Source organism: Eretmochelys imbricata, chromosome 25, assembly GCF_965152235.1.
Source record: "Eretmochelys imbricata isolate rEreImb1 chromosome 25, rEreImb1.hap1, whole genome shotgun sequence".
NCBI classification, from domain to species: domain Eukaryota; kingdom Metazoa; phylum Chordata; order Testudines; family Cheloniidae; genus Eretmochelys; species Eretmochelys imbricata.
The window spans coordinates 9,037,955-9,052,209 of NC_135596.1; the positions used below are offsets into that span (position 1 = coordinate 9,037,955).

The following is a 14,255-nucleotide window of genomic DNA, read 5'->3' on the forward strand; positions in this document are numbered from 1 at the left end:
GGGGGTTGGGGTGTGGGAGGAGGTGAGGGGTGCAGGCTCCGGCCAGGTGGCACTCATCTCGGGCAGTTCCTGGGTGGTGGCGCAATGGGGCTAAGGCAGGCTCCCTGCCGGCCTTGCCCTCGCTCCCCCCTCCCAGCCGCTCCCAGAAGTAGACAGCACATCCCTGCAGCCTGGGTGGGGGGGGGTCCACACTGTCCATGCCCTCAAGCACCTACCCCCACCCTCCCCACAGCTCCCAGCCAATGGGAGCTGCAGATTCGGTGCTGGGGGCAACACACAGAGACACCCTGACCTCCCACCTAGGGCCTGCAGGGACGTTCCGGCCACTTTCAGGAGCAGCGCAGGGCCAGGCCTAAAATCTCCCGGTTTGGCTTCAGTAGCCTCCGGGAGATAGAGCCTGATTCCGGGAGCCTCCTGGCGAAACCAGGAGGGTTGGCAACCCTTCCCGCTAACGGCAGAGGTGTGTGTGTATAAAACTGGACCATGTTGGGGATTGGTCCTGCTTTGAGCAGGGGGTTGGACTAGATACCTCCTGAGCTCCCTTCCAACCCTGATATTCTATGAGTCTTTGGTTACTGGAACATGCTCTTTTAAGGGGCAGCGAGAGCTCCGGCTGCGTTACTGGACCCTCTTGCCCCTGCGGTGCCGCATGCGAGACCAGCGTGGCATTGCACTATAAACCCTGCACGTCTCCTTGCAATGGGCAAACTCAGGAGTAGGCGGCTCGCTGCCTGGTTTCTCTCTACACTGCATAGGAGGGTCTGAAATGGCCTGGGAAAGCAGCCCCAAGGCGCGGCCAATGCACTGAGCCCCACAGAGCCTCCAATGCTGAGCCAGCCCTGCAGCAGCCAAGGCTCAGCTCCTCCCGGAACCTTTCTCAGCAGGGCTTGACGCGTAGACGGGCCTCTTTAGCTGCAGCACGCGAGCCATCGGGCGGGGTTTAGTTGTGATGGGCGGCAGTAAGAGCCAATAGGAAACACGTCTGCTCGCGGCTCCTTGTTTCAGGCCAATGGCAGGGTGCGGGGCTGGCTCCCGGAAGTGCCGGGGAGCTGTGCGGGGCGGAGAGTTAGCGCGGGGCGGACCCGGGCTGGGCACAGGCCGGGGGCAAAATGTCGGAGAGGAAGGTTTTGAATGTGAGTCGGGGGCGGGCCCTGCAGTGGGGGTGGGAGAAGGAGACCTGGGGGGGGGGGGCTCCGTAGCGGGGGAGGGGCGAGGGACAGGTAGTGGGGGGAGGAGAGGGAGACGGGGGAGGGGAGAGGGACAGGTAGCGGGGGAGGGGAACTGGGGGGCCCGTAGCGGGAGACCGGGGAGGCTCTGTAGTGGGGGAGGGGAGAGGGACAGGTAGTGGTGGGGCCCGTAGTGGAGGGGAGGGAGACCGGGGAGGCTCCGTAGTGGGGGAGGGGAGAGGGTCGAGGGTCAGGTAGTGGGGGGAGGAGAGGGAGATGGGGGGGGCGGCTCCGTAGCGGGGGAGGGGAGAGGGTCAGGTAGTGGGGGGGGGGGAGGGGAGGGAGACCGGGGAGGCTCCGTAGTGGGGGAGGGGAGAGGGACAGGTAGTGGTGGGGCCCGTAGTGGGGAGGGGAGGGAGACCGGGGAGGCTCCGTAGTGGGGGAGGGGAGAGGGTCGAGGGTCAGGTAGTGGGGGGAGGAGAGGGAAATCGGGGGGGGGGCGGCTCCGTAGCGGGGGAGGGGAGAGGGTCAGGTAGTGGGGGGAGGGGAGGGAGACAGGGGAGGGGAGGGGAGAGGGACAGGTAGTGGGGGGGGAGGCTCCGTACTGGGGGAGGGGAGAGGGACAGGTAGTAGGGAGGGGAGGGGAGGGGAGGGGGACGGGTGGGGGTCGTAGCGGAGGAGAGGAGAGATGGCATCTGTCCTGCTGAGAGGCCTTCTAAGCTTTGCGTGCGGGTCAGCTTTGATGTGAGCGTGGGGAGCTCTGACATTGCGACCCTGCTCTGATCCTCAGTGGATCCCAAAGAGCTGGAGCAATGGGTGATACTCTGCTTCCCCCCCCCATTTCATCCTCTCACCCCACAGCCTCCCCACTGATGCCTTTTCTGTTTTGTTCTTGTAGAAATACTACCCGCCCGACTTCGATCCATCTAAAATCCCAAAGCTCAAGCTCCCAAAGGACCGGCAATATGTTGTGCGGTTGATGGCCCCGTTCAACATGAGGTGAGAGAGGTGGTGCTGGCTGTGCGTGTACCAGAGAACTTATGGGAACGCTGTTCTGTCACAAGCATTTGGCAGATTTCGTAGGATATCCCTCCTCTGGGTTCTTACTGTGTTTCCATTGAGCTGGCCATATACTGGGATGGAGGGGGAATCCAGCTATTTGCTGAATGTACTGACTGGATTTTGGTAATAAGGAACGCTTGTGAGGTTTTGGCTGCTTTTTTTTCTTTTTTTTTTTTGAGCAAGTTACTCTGTGCACCACAATATTTACAACTGATGTAACCCTTTGGGGTGCAGGTCTACTTTGTATAGCTATAAACTAAATAGCAGAATCTCCTCTGGAATGACTTAATCTAGACACTCTCAAACTACTATGTATGCATGTTAAGCCGGCTGCTTAAATGCTAGGGCTGACCAAATGTTCCCCTGCTGTATTCATAAGGGTCTTTCAGGCAGGCCTGAGGATCGCATGACCAGACTCAAGTCCACCCGGACTTTTACTTGGGATGGACAAACCTGCTTCTTTAGATTCAGCTTCTGCTGTTGCTGTAAAAACACCTCACAGAAACCAGGTAGAAAGGATGGTCTAGTGGATAAAACACTGGACTGTGACTGGTTCAATTCCTGGCTTGGCTACAGACTTGTTGTGTGAGCTTGGGCAAGTTACCCAATCAACCCTGTGCCTCAATTCCCTGGCTTTGTTTTTTAACTAGTGGGGGGGCAATACCTGTCCACTAATAATAATTATATAATAATATCCATTAATGATGGTGAGGTCCTCAGAAACTACAGTGATGAAGGCCATATAAGTACCTAAATGTCCAGCGTGTGCAGGAACGCCCCACTCCGGAGCAGTATGTGAGAGGGAGGCAACTGTCAATCAACAGAAGTGACACTGATCAAAGATTACATGGAAAAAATAGCAATGTATCGAATATCTTTCTATTCTGGTCATCTTAGATGTTATGTATAACAATAGGTACCAGATGTTCAGATGGGAATGTGATTCTCAAGTTACAATGCCCATTAAAACTAGGCTAAGCCCCCATGTATGTCAGTTAGACTCCTGTCTTTCTCTAGTTTTTTATTACACTGTGGACCTAATGCACTTTCTCTTTGCTTCGTGTAGGTGCAAAACATGTGGTGAGTACATCTATAAAGGCAAGAAGTTTAATGCTCGCAAGGAGACTGTTCAGAATGAGGTGTACTTGGGGCTTCCCATCTTTCGCTTCTACATCAAATGTACCCGCTGCCTGGCAGAAATCACATTCAAGGTGAAGATTTTGGGACTTCTATAGCTGGGCTCTTGATATCTGGGGAGGCAGCCTGATGTCGATCCGGGCACTGAGTGACAGGAGATCTCCATTCTAATCCTAGACGGTTCCCAACGGTTCTATTTTAAGACAACCAGAGGTCAAATTTTGCATCCAAACTATTTGATCTCTATCCCCCTTTTAACAAACAGTAAAGTATCTCATCCACAGTGTGAGCAGGGCACTATTGCTTCTCAAATGTCTGAGTACAATGGGTGTTTCTAGGGTATAAATAATCATTCTTTTGGCAGGTGATGTGAATAAAACAAGGTTGAAGTGCTTTGTGTAGTTTTATGTGTTGCTTTGAAAATCATACTGGCTGTTCATTGCCAGCACTGAATAGATGAACAATGATTGGAGCAATAGCAGCCTGTCGTGCATGTGGCATGTTCACAATCATTCCCTTATTTTGCCTCCGTCTTCCTCAGACGGATCCTGAGAACACAGACTACACAATGGAACATGGCGCCACTCGGAACTTCCAAGCTGAGAAGCTGTTGGAGGAAGAGGAGAAGAGGGTGCAGAAGGAAAGAGAGGAGGAAGAGCTGAACAATCCCATGAAGGTATTTGAATGCATCCTTCCCTTTCCCCTTAAGTCCTAAATATTGGACTGAGATCTGCAGGCCTCAGCCACTTGCGTTTCAGTGCGTTGAAGGAGGCTACTGCCCCAGTTCTGCAACTTTGGAACTGGCCTAGGCAGAGATGGTAACTGAGGTCTCTGTAGGTTCTGTTTTATCCTGGAATGAGTAAAGGGAGTTTACCACTATCTTTAATTGTGCTTGTTAAGATCTGAAAACGAGGCTCCCCATACTCATGCTATCTCACGCCTAGTACTCATGCTAAAATTTGTCACTTAGGTACCATGGCAGCAGGCACTTAAGAATTGCCATGCTAGTAATGGAAGCTACAGTTCATGAGTTGTCACAGAATCACAGAATATCAGGGTTGGAAGGGACCCCTGAAGGTCATCTAGTCCAACCCCCTGCTCGAAGCAGGACCAATTCCCAGTTAAATCATCCCAGCTAGGGCTTTGTCAAGCCTGACCTTAAAAACCTCTAAGGAAGGAGATTCTACCACCTCCCTAGGTAACGCATTCCAATGTTTCACCACCCTCTTAGTGAAAAAGTTTTTCCTAATATCCAATCTAAACCTCCCCCACTGCAACTTGAGACCATTACTCCTCGTTCTGTCATCTGCTACCATTGAGAACAGTCTAGAGCCATCCTCTTTGGAACCCCCTTTCAGGTAGTTGAAAGCAGCTATCAAATCCCCCCTCATTCTTCTCTTCTGCAGACTAAACAATCCCAGCTCCCTCAGCCTCTCTTCATAAGTCATGTGTTCTAGACCCCTAATCATTTTTGTTGCCCTTCGCTGGACTCTCTCCAATTTATCCACATCCTTCTTGTAGTGTGGGGCCCAAAACTGGACACAGTACTCCAGATGAGGCCTCACCAATGTCGAATAGAGGGGAACGATCACGTCCCTCGATCTGCTCGCTATGCCCCTACTTATACATCCCAAAATGCCATTGGCCTTCTTGGCAACAAGGGCACACTGCTGACTCATATCCAGCTTCTCGTCCACTGTCACCCCTAGGTCCTTTTCCGCAGAACTGCTGCCTAGCCATTCGGTCCCTAGTCTGTAGCGGTGCATTGGATTCTTCCGTCCTAAGTGCAGGACCCTGCACTTATCCTTATTGAACCTCATCAGATTTCTTTTGGCCCAATTCTCCAATTTGTCTAGGTGAGGCTTACCCAGTACTTCAAGGGCTTTCCTGCTTTCCCTACTAGGTTTTGGAGAACCGAACGAAGGACTCCAAGCTGGAGATGGAGGTTCTGGAGAACCTGCAAGAGCTGAAGGAGCTGAACCAGCGTCAGGCAAATGTGGACTTTGAATCCATGCTGAAGCAGTATAAGGACTATGAGGAGGAGCGGAAACGAAGGGAGCTAGAGGAGGATGAGACGGAGATGAAGTGAGTCAGCTGGAAACATTGCTTATGTTTGAGTTCTGGTCAGACCTGGATATATGAAACTTTCCAGGCTGCCACCTGTGGGCTGGGCAGTGGTCTTAGCAGCCTCCCCACATCCCCACAGCAGTATTTTAATGGGAGGGACAGTGCCAGAGATCCAAAAGAGGGTAACACTTGCAATCTGAGGGTGTGGGATTTATGCATGGTAGGGCTGTGGTGTGGATTGGGATGTGAGGAGATCTAATAGGATGACTGATATCCGACCTATCTAGACATATAGGTAAAGGACACACATGAGGTGCGGTGGCCCTAATATTGAAAGAGGTAAGGGAAATATAAGTGACCCTCCACGGGGTGGTGTTTGCACGCCAAAAACCACTGTCCCAGTTGGCATCTTTGGCAAAGAGATCAGAGACTGAGCTGGCCTCTGAGACTGAACTTGCCTTGAGAGGAGACCTCTTCCAGGGTGTAGGGCTAAAGTACCTTTGTGTCAGGGTGTGGGGAGAACCCCTATCGTTGTGTCCATGGTATTATTCTGGGGCTAAATGAAAGACCTTTCAGCAGCACTGAACTGCACCTAAAAAAGGGGACTTGGAGTGCTGCAAGGATTCCAAGCTGTAACAGCTAACAGACTGGGAAGGGAAGATGGGGTCCAGCAGCAATGTGGGAGCTGTTGAATTCTGGCACACTCAAGTGGCTGTCCCAGCTCAGTTGTAACATATCAGAACTACAGTGTATGCAGGACAGCACTGCTCTTCGCAGGGCTCATGAAGGTGGATGTTTTTTATTGAGTCACAGACTCCAAGGCCGAAAGTCCACAGTGGTCATCTAGGGCTTGTCTTCACTACCGGGGTAAGTTAACCTAAGTTATGCTACTTCAGCTACATGAATAACGCTCTCTGGTTGACTTCCTTTACGCTTCTGGAAGAGCTGGAATACTGGGGTCCACTGGAGAGCGCTCTGCCATCGATTTAGTGGGTCTTTACTAGACCCGTTAAATCGACCCCTGCTGCTTCAATTGCAGCAGCAATCTCCCCATAGTGAAGACCAAACCCTAGTCCAGGGGTGGGCAAATTTTTTGGCCCGAGGGCCACATCTGGGTGGGGAAATTGCATACAGGGCCATGAATGTAGAGCTGGGCCAGGGGGTTGGGCTGTGGCAGGGGGCTCGGGGCTGGGGTGCTGGGTGCAGGAGGGGTTCGGGATGCGGGCTCCGGCCCAGTGCCACTTACCTTGAGTGGCTCCGGGGTGGCAGCGGTGTGCAGTGGGGCTGGTAATCCCACGGGCCGGATCCAAAGCCCTGACAGGCCGTAGTTTGCCCACCCCTGCCCTAGTCTGACCTCCTGCATAATACAGGCCAGAGAACTGCCCCAGAATAGTTCCTGGAGCAGATCTTTTAGAAAAATCATCCAGTTTTGATTTAAAAGTTACCAGTGGTGGAGAATCCAGCATTGACTCTTGGTAAATAGTTCCAATGATTAATTATTCTCTCAATTAAACATTTAACACCTTACTTCCAGTCTGAATTTTAGTTTCAAGTTCCAGCCATTGGATTGTGTTCTACCTTTGTCTGCTAGAATGAAGAGCCCATTATCAAATATTTGTTGCCCATGTGGGCACGGATAGACTGTAATCAAGTCACTCTGTTACACCTCTCTGGGGGATCCCTTTGCTTTGCAGAGCTATGCTGGAACAAGCCCAGAGCAGGCGGTTCCTGGAAGACTCTGACTCTGATGAGGAAGCTGTCCAAGTGCCCTCAAGGTCAGCGCTGAAAATGAAACCTACTGACATCTTGCAGGAGGTAAATCCTGGGGGTAGGGGCTTTTCCAGCAGTGCATCTCTCTGAGACGGGAAATTTTTCCACAAGGGAACAAACTAAAACCCAGCGAACCACATTGCATGAGAAGTCCCCTGTTTTGGAGACTTTGAGGCACAATTGCCTCTCTTGCAGGCCAAGTTTAGAAAATGTGGCTCATTGTGTATTAGACTGAAAGGAAGAAGTGAGAGGTTTTGGTCGAAGTAAACTTCAGCCTGTATCAACTAACAAAGGGGCTCATCTCCGTGGTGGTGAGCTGCCGCTAAGAGCCCCCACCCACACAGTCATGCCTGATGATGGTTCAGCGGTCAGCACGTTGCTGCTGGCTTTGCTCCCTGGTTTTGGCTTGTACCCAAAAGGATTGTAATGGTTTAATTGTTATACAAACGTAAGTTACATCAATACAAGATTAGCAGTGGTGGAAGATGCCAGCTGGACATCCCTGAAGAATGAAGCCCTGTGTTTATCCACAGCAGGGCAAGCTCCCGTGCATGATCACAACCTATTGTTCTGATGCTTGCTCTGAGGCGGAGGGAGTTCAGTCCTTGGTATAATCTCCACAGAAGATCCAGCATACGGGCCAGTTAGTGCCAATGGCAGCGGTTTCTCTCTTATGTCAATCCCTGTCCACTGAGACCGTCAAACAGTGCAGGCTGGTGAAAGCTTTCAAGTGACTCCCAAGCCAGGCTGGAGTTCAACTGTGAGATGTTCTCTGTCCCAGTCCTTCTGAGCCATCTCGTCACAAGTGTGTTAAACCCAGTGGTTGGTCCAGCAGCCAGCATGTGAGATCAGAGAGGCTGGATACTGGAAAGTCCTGTTGCACACGTCTGGATCACCCCTCTGCCAATGGACAACTGTGCCCGCTGACCAGTGTCTCTTCCAGCCTTGCTGTGGATGCCCCAAGCAACGGGGCATCAGTCTTTGGGGAGGCTCTTCCACACCCTTCTTGATCTCTGGGACAGCAAGCTTTCCCTGGTATTCAGCCTGAATCTTCCTGTGCTGATTTCGTTCCTCTGCACCTAACAGTGCTCTGTCCCATCCTAGCCACACCTTTTCTTCACACCCTGTAGATATCCAGCGAGGGGCTTTCTCCTTGCTGCTCTGTGACATGATACCTCTGTGTATGCAGCTCAAACCACCCTTGATTTGGATGATGATGATGATGTGGCATTTTGCATAGTCTCTCTTCCCCCCCCCCACCCCCCCCAGCGGCTCCAAGGACCGAGAGCATTGATATTTGTGCTCCCTTCTGTAGGACATGGAGCCCCAGAGCAAGAAGCTAAAGACTGAAAGCTGGGAGAGGAGTGTGGGCAAACTGAACAGCAAGTCCCAGCTGGCCGGCCTGGTCACGGTGAAGAAACAGACCCCGGGCTCCACCACCGCTAACGGTGTGGGGAAGCAAACTGCACTACAAAGCTCAGGTAACTTGGGTTCTGTCTCACCTACATGGTAATGCAGGACCTGATTAGCCACTTAACTCCAGGCCACCAAGGTGGGTTCTAACAGGTTGGGGACATCAAGCAGCTTAATCATGTGTGTCTGTGTTGTCTTCAATTGTATGTTGCAGTTTAGTGATTCACGACCCAACAGAATTTTGTCAGAATGGCATCAAGTCTGGTGTTGGGATTTCCAGTAGGGGCCAATGCCCAGTGTTTCAGAAAGGAAGCCATCTTCTCTCTCCTGCCTCCCATATAGTGCATTGTTATGGGGAAGTAAAATTCCTTCCTGACCACTCTGGCAAAGAGCTTGTGTCCTGAAGCATGAGAGCTGATTGCCAGTGTCTGAACTTCTGTATTGACATTTTGGTGCTCAGATACAATGATGGTGCTAGTCTATAGAAGTACTGTGATAAATATTTTGATATTATTGCTCATAAAATTATTGAGCTCCTCTGTTCTGTGTCTGTACAGCGCCTAGCCCAAAGGCGTCCTGGCCCATAACTTGGGCTGCCTGTGCGCTACAGTAATACAGACAGTAATGCGAGACCAGGCATGGGATTTGAATTTACTGTGCCATTCCAAAACGTACTTTCCACAAGGAGGTTGGGGCTGTTGACACAGCTGTCTGCTACAGTAACATAAACAGCTTGCAGCTGATCACAAGCCATCTTCTGTCTTCATTTTACTGTCCAGGGAGTTTATATTGTATGCTGTGATATTTGGGACATGCTGTTCTGCCTTCCCCAAACTCCCCTGCACTTTCAGTTGCACACAGTATTCTTTCCGTCCTGTCCTAAACTGTTGCACGGGATTGCTTTGTTCTGTTGAACAGCGGCTGTGTTCCATCGCAGAGGTGGCTGCATTGTGATGGCGGGCGAAATGATCCCAGCCCTCTGGGTAGTTTAATCTTTTTGGATGACAGGTGCTATGTAAGATTACATTGGCTGCTGATCCAAACCTGGTGTTCCATGAATGGCCCAGCTGAATGATGTTTTCCCTATATCATCCACACACCAGTCCCTCCGCCCCACCTTTCCAGCCTGAGAGCTTGTACAGCAAAGACAGTTTCACACACAGGAGGCCACCTCACAGAAAGCATCTGTGTTAGACTGAGGTTTGACTCACCTCACCCTCTTCTAGTTAGGTGGAATCCGTGTATGCTTAAGTATCTCCGACGTTTCCATTCTCTTATGTCACCACAAGGGGGCAGGAGGAGAGCCTCTGTAGAAATGCGACTGTCTCTTCTCCCAGCAACATCAAACCTTTTAATCCTCTTTGCGACTCAGACAGGGTGCTGAGGAAACTGTTTTACTCCAGGTCCTAGTGCCTGGTGTTGCAGTGGGTGCCCAGAACCTGGCAGGGCCTGGGCCCGCCCCTCGGGGTGGTAGAAGCCCATCCATGCAGCAACAGGAGTGCTTCAACTCCTGATTTCCTCGGGCGTCCGTAAGGTGCAGCTCTCTGTTCTCCAGCAGTGGGTGTGGGGTGTGAATGATTGAACCTGCTCTGTTTGGTTTCTAGATGCTGGAAGTTGGAGCTCCTCGTTACCTGCTGTGACCCAGCCCCCATCAGCAGCCCAGGGCTCTTCCCTCAGCCTGTTGGGGGCGTATTCTGACAGCGAAGACAGTACCAGTGACTGAGTCTGTGGGTCTCTGCTGAGAGCTCTCACTCCGCTGCCTTACCCAGTTGGGGTAGAGCGAGGCCAGGGGTTGGCAATGGGATGCAGGGAGGGCAGAGTTTCCTCTCTTCACCCCACCACCAGGCAGCTGCTGTCCTAACAACCAAATCCTGCCAGAGAGCTGGCATCCTTGTGCATAGACAATCCCAGTGGGATTCCCGGGCAGTCTGCACACATGGCCAGCCATGTGTAATTGGAGCTGCTCTTCCTTCCTGGAAACCCCGAATATACCGTCATGTTACAGCATTCCTTCAAACTGGGATACAGGAGTACCACTTCCAGTGCAACCAGATTGCCTCCAGGCATCTCTTCCTATTAAACATCCGTCAATCCGGGCTCCTGTCAGCCTGTCGTGAGTGATGGTGGCACCAGCAAACCAAAGCTGCCCAGGGGAAGAATCTCTATTAGATGAGACAAGCTTCCTCTTTTCAGGCTTGTTTCCCACATCTTCCTGACCATGTGTTTGGGGAGATTGGGGAGTAGAAAGTGGCTGCCTAGTCTGATAGCGGGAGCAAAGCCCCAAAGTCGGAAGGAACTGAGAGCAGCAGGTCACCTACTGTGGCTGGAATCCATCATGCCGTGTTTATCGAAAGCCTTGTCATCAGCAGCTAAGTGGAGGGTAATGAAGTGTGTGGTTCCATATACCAGCATCTCCCTCACCACTCCAGTCTCCTGGAATTCCTGTAAAGCCCAATCTGTCTCCAGGCCTCTCTGTTAACTCTTACCATGTCTGAATTCTTGGCATGGGGCTCTGGTTTAATGTGTAACTTGTTTTGCTCTTCTCTTGTGTCCTCCCCGACATTGCTGCATTTAGCCTGTGCGTCCCGATACAAGGTAGAGGCTATGTTAGTGCCTATTACTCCCCATGAGGATCGTGCCATTTTTAACACAGTTGTTTAACTTCAGATGTAATAAAGGATTCTGAAGAGCATCTCTCCCTTCCCCTGTCATTCTTTGTAAAACTGTCTTCAGATGGTGTTGCCTAGTGGTGAGGGTAGGAGATTGGGAGTCAGGACTCCTGGGTTCTCTTGCTGGCTCAGTGTGTGACCCTTTTAGTTGAGAAGCAGCAAGTCACTAAACCACCTGCCCAAGAGGCCGATAGGAATGTGTTGTGCGTGGATTAATTAATCCATAGGATCACTGGAGTTGGGGATGGAGCAGATTTAAAATCCTGGATCAAACCTGTGCCCACAGAATACACAGGGCATGCAGCTGAGTTCAGCAACCGGGTGCTCGCTTCATGCTATTGTTGTGTCCTTAGCTCATAGACTTTAAGGTCATAAGGGACCATCCTGGTCATCTAGTCTGATCTGCACATTGCAGGCCGCAGAACCTCCCTCCCTCCCCCTCCTGTAATAGACCCCTAACGTCTGACTGAGTTACTGAAGTCCTCAAATCATGATGTAAAGACTTCAAGTTACAGAGAATCCACCATTTATACTAGTTTAAACCTGCAAGTGACCCATGCCTGATGCTGCAGAGGAAGGTGAACCACCCCTCTCCTCTCCCCCCCGCCCCGAGTTCTGAAGCCCCTTAAGGTCTCTCAGCAGAGTCAGAAAAAAAATCCCCAAACCTCCCTATGGTCTCTGTCCCCCCCCCCCCCCCCCAAGTCCTTCCCTAGCTCTGTAATGTACTTTCCCTGGGTTCTCCAGTTTCTGCGACATGCTGTTTTTCTTGCTTTGAGTATCAGTGGAGAGTTTCTGTCTCCCTGTGGCCTTCTAACTGGGTGAATCAGACAAGACGAGGTCAAACAACTGGCTGATACTCAGGCAATAACCTCTTTGTCTCACATCAGTCCTAACTATGGCCTGGACCCCCACACCCATCAGGGCAGTCCCGGCTCGATCAGCTTTTTACCCCAATGCTCAGGAGCAGCCAGTGGAGAGTGACCACAAGGGGCAAAGGCAGCCTTGAGTGTCCCCCTCTGTCCCTGTAGAGGGGGGGTGAAGCTGCTCAGCTGTAGCTTCACTGGAACCAGCGACTCCTCCAAAGAGCGCTAGGAGGATGCAAGTGTGAGCGCCTGCCAGAGGCTTTGATTTCGGGGTGGGACGAGCCAGAGACTACTGCCCTTGCAAAGGCTGGAAGCCCTGCTCAGGGGGACAGTCACAGCAGAGCCTAGTCTGAGCACTGGCAGGCTTAAGGAAGGGCGAGCTGTGCAGTGCTCTGAACTCTTGCCAGGCTTACAAAGGTTAAACCAACAGCTGCAGGGAGAGGAATCCAGCGCGGTGCTGTCTGGTGCTGCTCTTGGTCTTGCTCTCCCGCGCCACCTTTCTGGGAGTGGGGGCTGGCAGGGGAAGGGGGCCGGCCTCCTTAAAAACAGAGCGCTCCTTGGGAAAGGCACTGGCCAGGCTGCTCCCGCTGCGCTGCCTGTCTCTGCGGTTGGGGATGCACCCCGCCAGGCCCCAGAAAGGAGCCGGCAGCCAGGAGACGCTGACTCTGCTGAGAGACATTAATGGGCTTCAGAACTCTCGTAATTAGATTAATCTAAAAAGGGTGAGCAAATGCCCCCGGGGGAGCCTTGCTGGCGTAGCAGTACCAATCTGTGTCCGCCAGACCTGCTGGCACCATGCGTGTAGCAGCCCTGCGGCTCTGGTTTACCCACGGCGATCAATGGAATTCCTCTGTCTCATTGGAATCCCATTTCTCTTGGGCCTCTGTCTCTTTTTCCTTTGTGATGACAACGGGGAGGACTCCGTGCTCTCCCTTGCAAGAGGCACGTACCGCATTGCCGCTGCTGAAGGAGCACCCTGGCCTTTGGCAGGGACGGCTTGCTTTTGTCGTCACGTTACCAGCATTTCTGTGGTCGGGCTCCCTCTCGGCGGCCGGTTAGAACTGGGCCGTGGCATTGAGCGCGCATGGCAACAGCTGCCGGGTGACACTTTTGAAAAGATTGGGGTAACTTCTCGTTTCTCATCTGCCAGGCTCCTCCCCCTCCCGCCCCAAATCCCACTGCTAGCCCCTGCAACTCACCTTTATTTGTATCACAATAGCACCTAGAGGCCCCAAGCGAGATCAGGGTCCCATTTTGCTTGGTGCCGTATGTACCCCTACAGCAGGGCTGTCCCTGCCCCAGAGAGTGGGGGAGAATGCTGCTATTGCCTCTTTCACAGGTGGGCGGGTAGCTCAGGGCTCACACAACTTTCTTCCTGAGGTCGCCCAGGCAGTCTGCAGCAAAAGTGGGGCTTGAACCCAGTTCTCCAGAGTCCCACGGCGATGCTTTCTCCGCAAGCCCATCCATCTTGCTGCCGTGCACTAGAGAGAGATGGGTCTGCCTGGAGTCGAGAGACTTCACTTCATTCCAGGTAAACAGAAGTCTGCTAGCCCTGTTTTCAGTGGGGTACCTCGGCGCCCTCCCCTCCAATGAGCCTTCCTGTCTGCTATGGATCTTTGCCTTCAGTGAATCTTTCCCACATGCCTTCACCACTCCTTGCTCTATGGGGTCATCCGCTCTGCCATGGCCACTTACGACCTCCCCGCCCTGCCCCCATCTGATCACGTGCTCCTAGGGGCTTTCCATTCCACCACCTGGTGCGGGGTATGATCCATTTCTGCCTCATTGCCTCCCCAATCGTTCCATTCTTCACCATCTGTCCTCCTTGATCGTTATCATCCTCTTCAGGCAGTGCTTGTCAAACCTTATCGGAGCTGGCTTTCGTCAGGCTTGCGTTTCCCTGGGTCTCCCAGCTGCGTAGCACTGTTGGAAGAGTCTCCCATCCGTTTGACAAGAGGGAGACAGTGACAAAGATGGCCGGGAGTGTGGTTTGTGGTAAGGTACAGGCCTGGGAGCAGTGGGTTCTATCCCTGGCTCTGCCACTGGCCATAGGCAAGCCGCTTGCCCTCCTTCTGCCTCAGTTTCCCTGTCTGTTAAAGGCTACTCTG

The 14,255-nt window shown here is 52.4% G+C and overlaps 1 protein-coding gene across 1 annotated transcript; it reads left to right on the forward strand.

Moving 5' to 3' along the window:
- Positions 1–1,043: 1,043 nt before the first annotated feature.
- Positions 1,044–11,307, forward strand: YJU2 (YJU2 splicing factor homolog). Its single transcript, XM_077842223.1, has 8 exons — positions 1,044–1,133; positions 2,065–2,165; positions 3,295–3,439; positions 3,907–4,041; positions 5,269–5,450; positions 7,127–7,247; positions 8,518–8,683; positions 10,220–11,307. Exons 1-8 carry the CDS (start codon positions 1,110–1,112, stop codon positions 10,336–10,338), a joined length of 993 nt encoding a protein of 330 aa, XP_077698349.1. The 5' UTR covers positions 1,044–1,109; the 3' UTR covers positions 10,339–11,307.
- Positions 11,308–14,255: the final 2,948 nt, after the last annotated feature.

Coding starts and splice junctions, on each gene's coding strand:
- YJU2 (XM_077842223.1), top strand. CDS start 1,110: ATGTCGGAGAGGAAGGTTTTGAAT. Junction 2,166..3,294: donor ATGGCCCCGTTCAACATGAG/GTGAGAGAGGTG, acceptor TGCTTCGTGTAG/GTGCAAAACATGTGGTGAGT. Junction 4,042..5,268: donor AGCTGAACAATCCCATGAAG/GTATTTGAATGC, acceptor TTTCCCTACTAG/GTTTTGGAGAACCGAACGAA.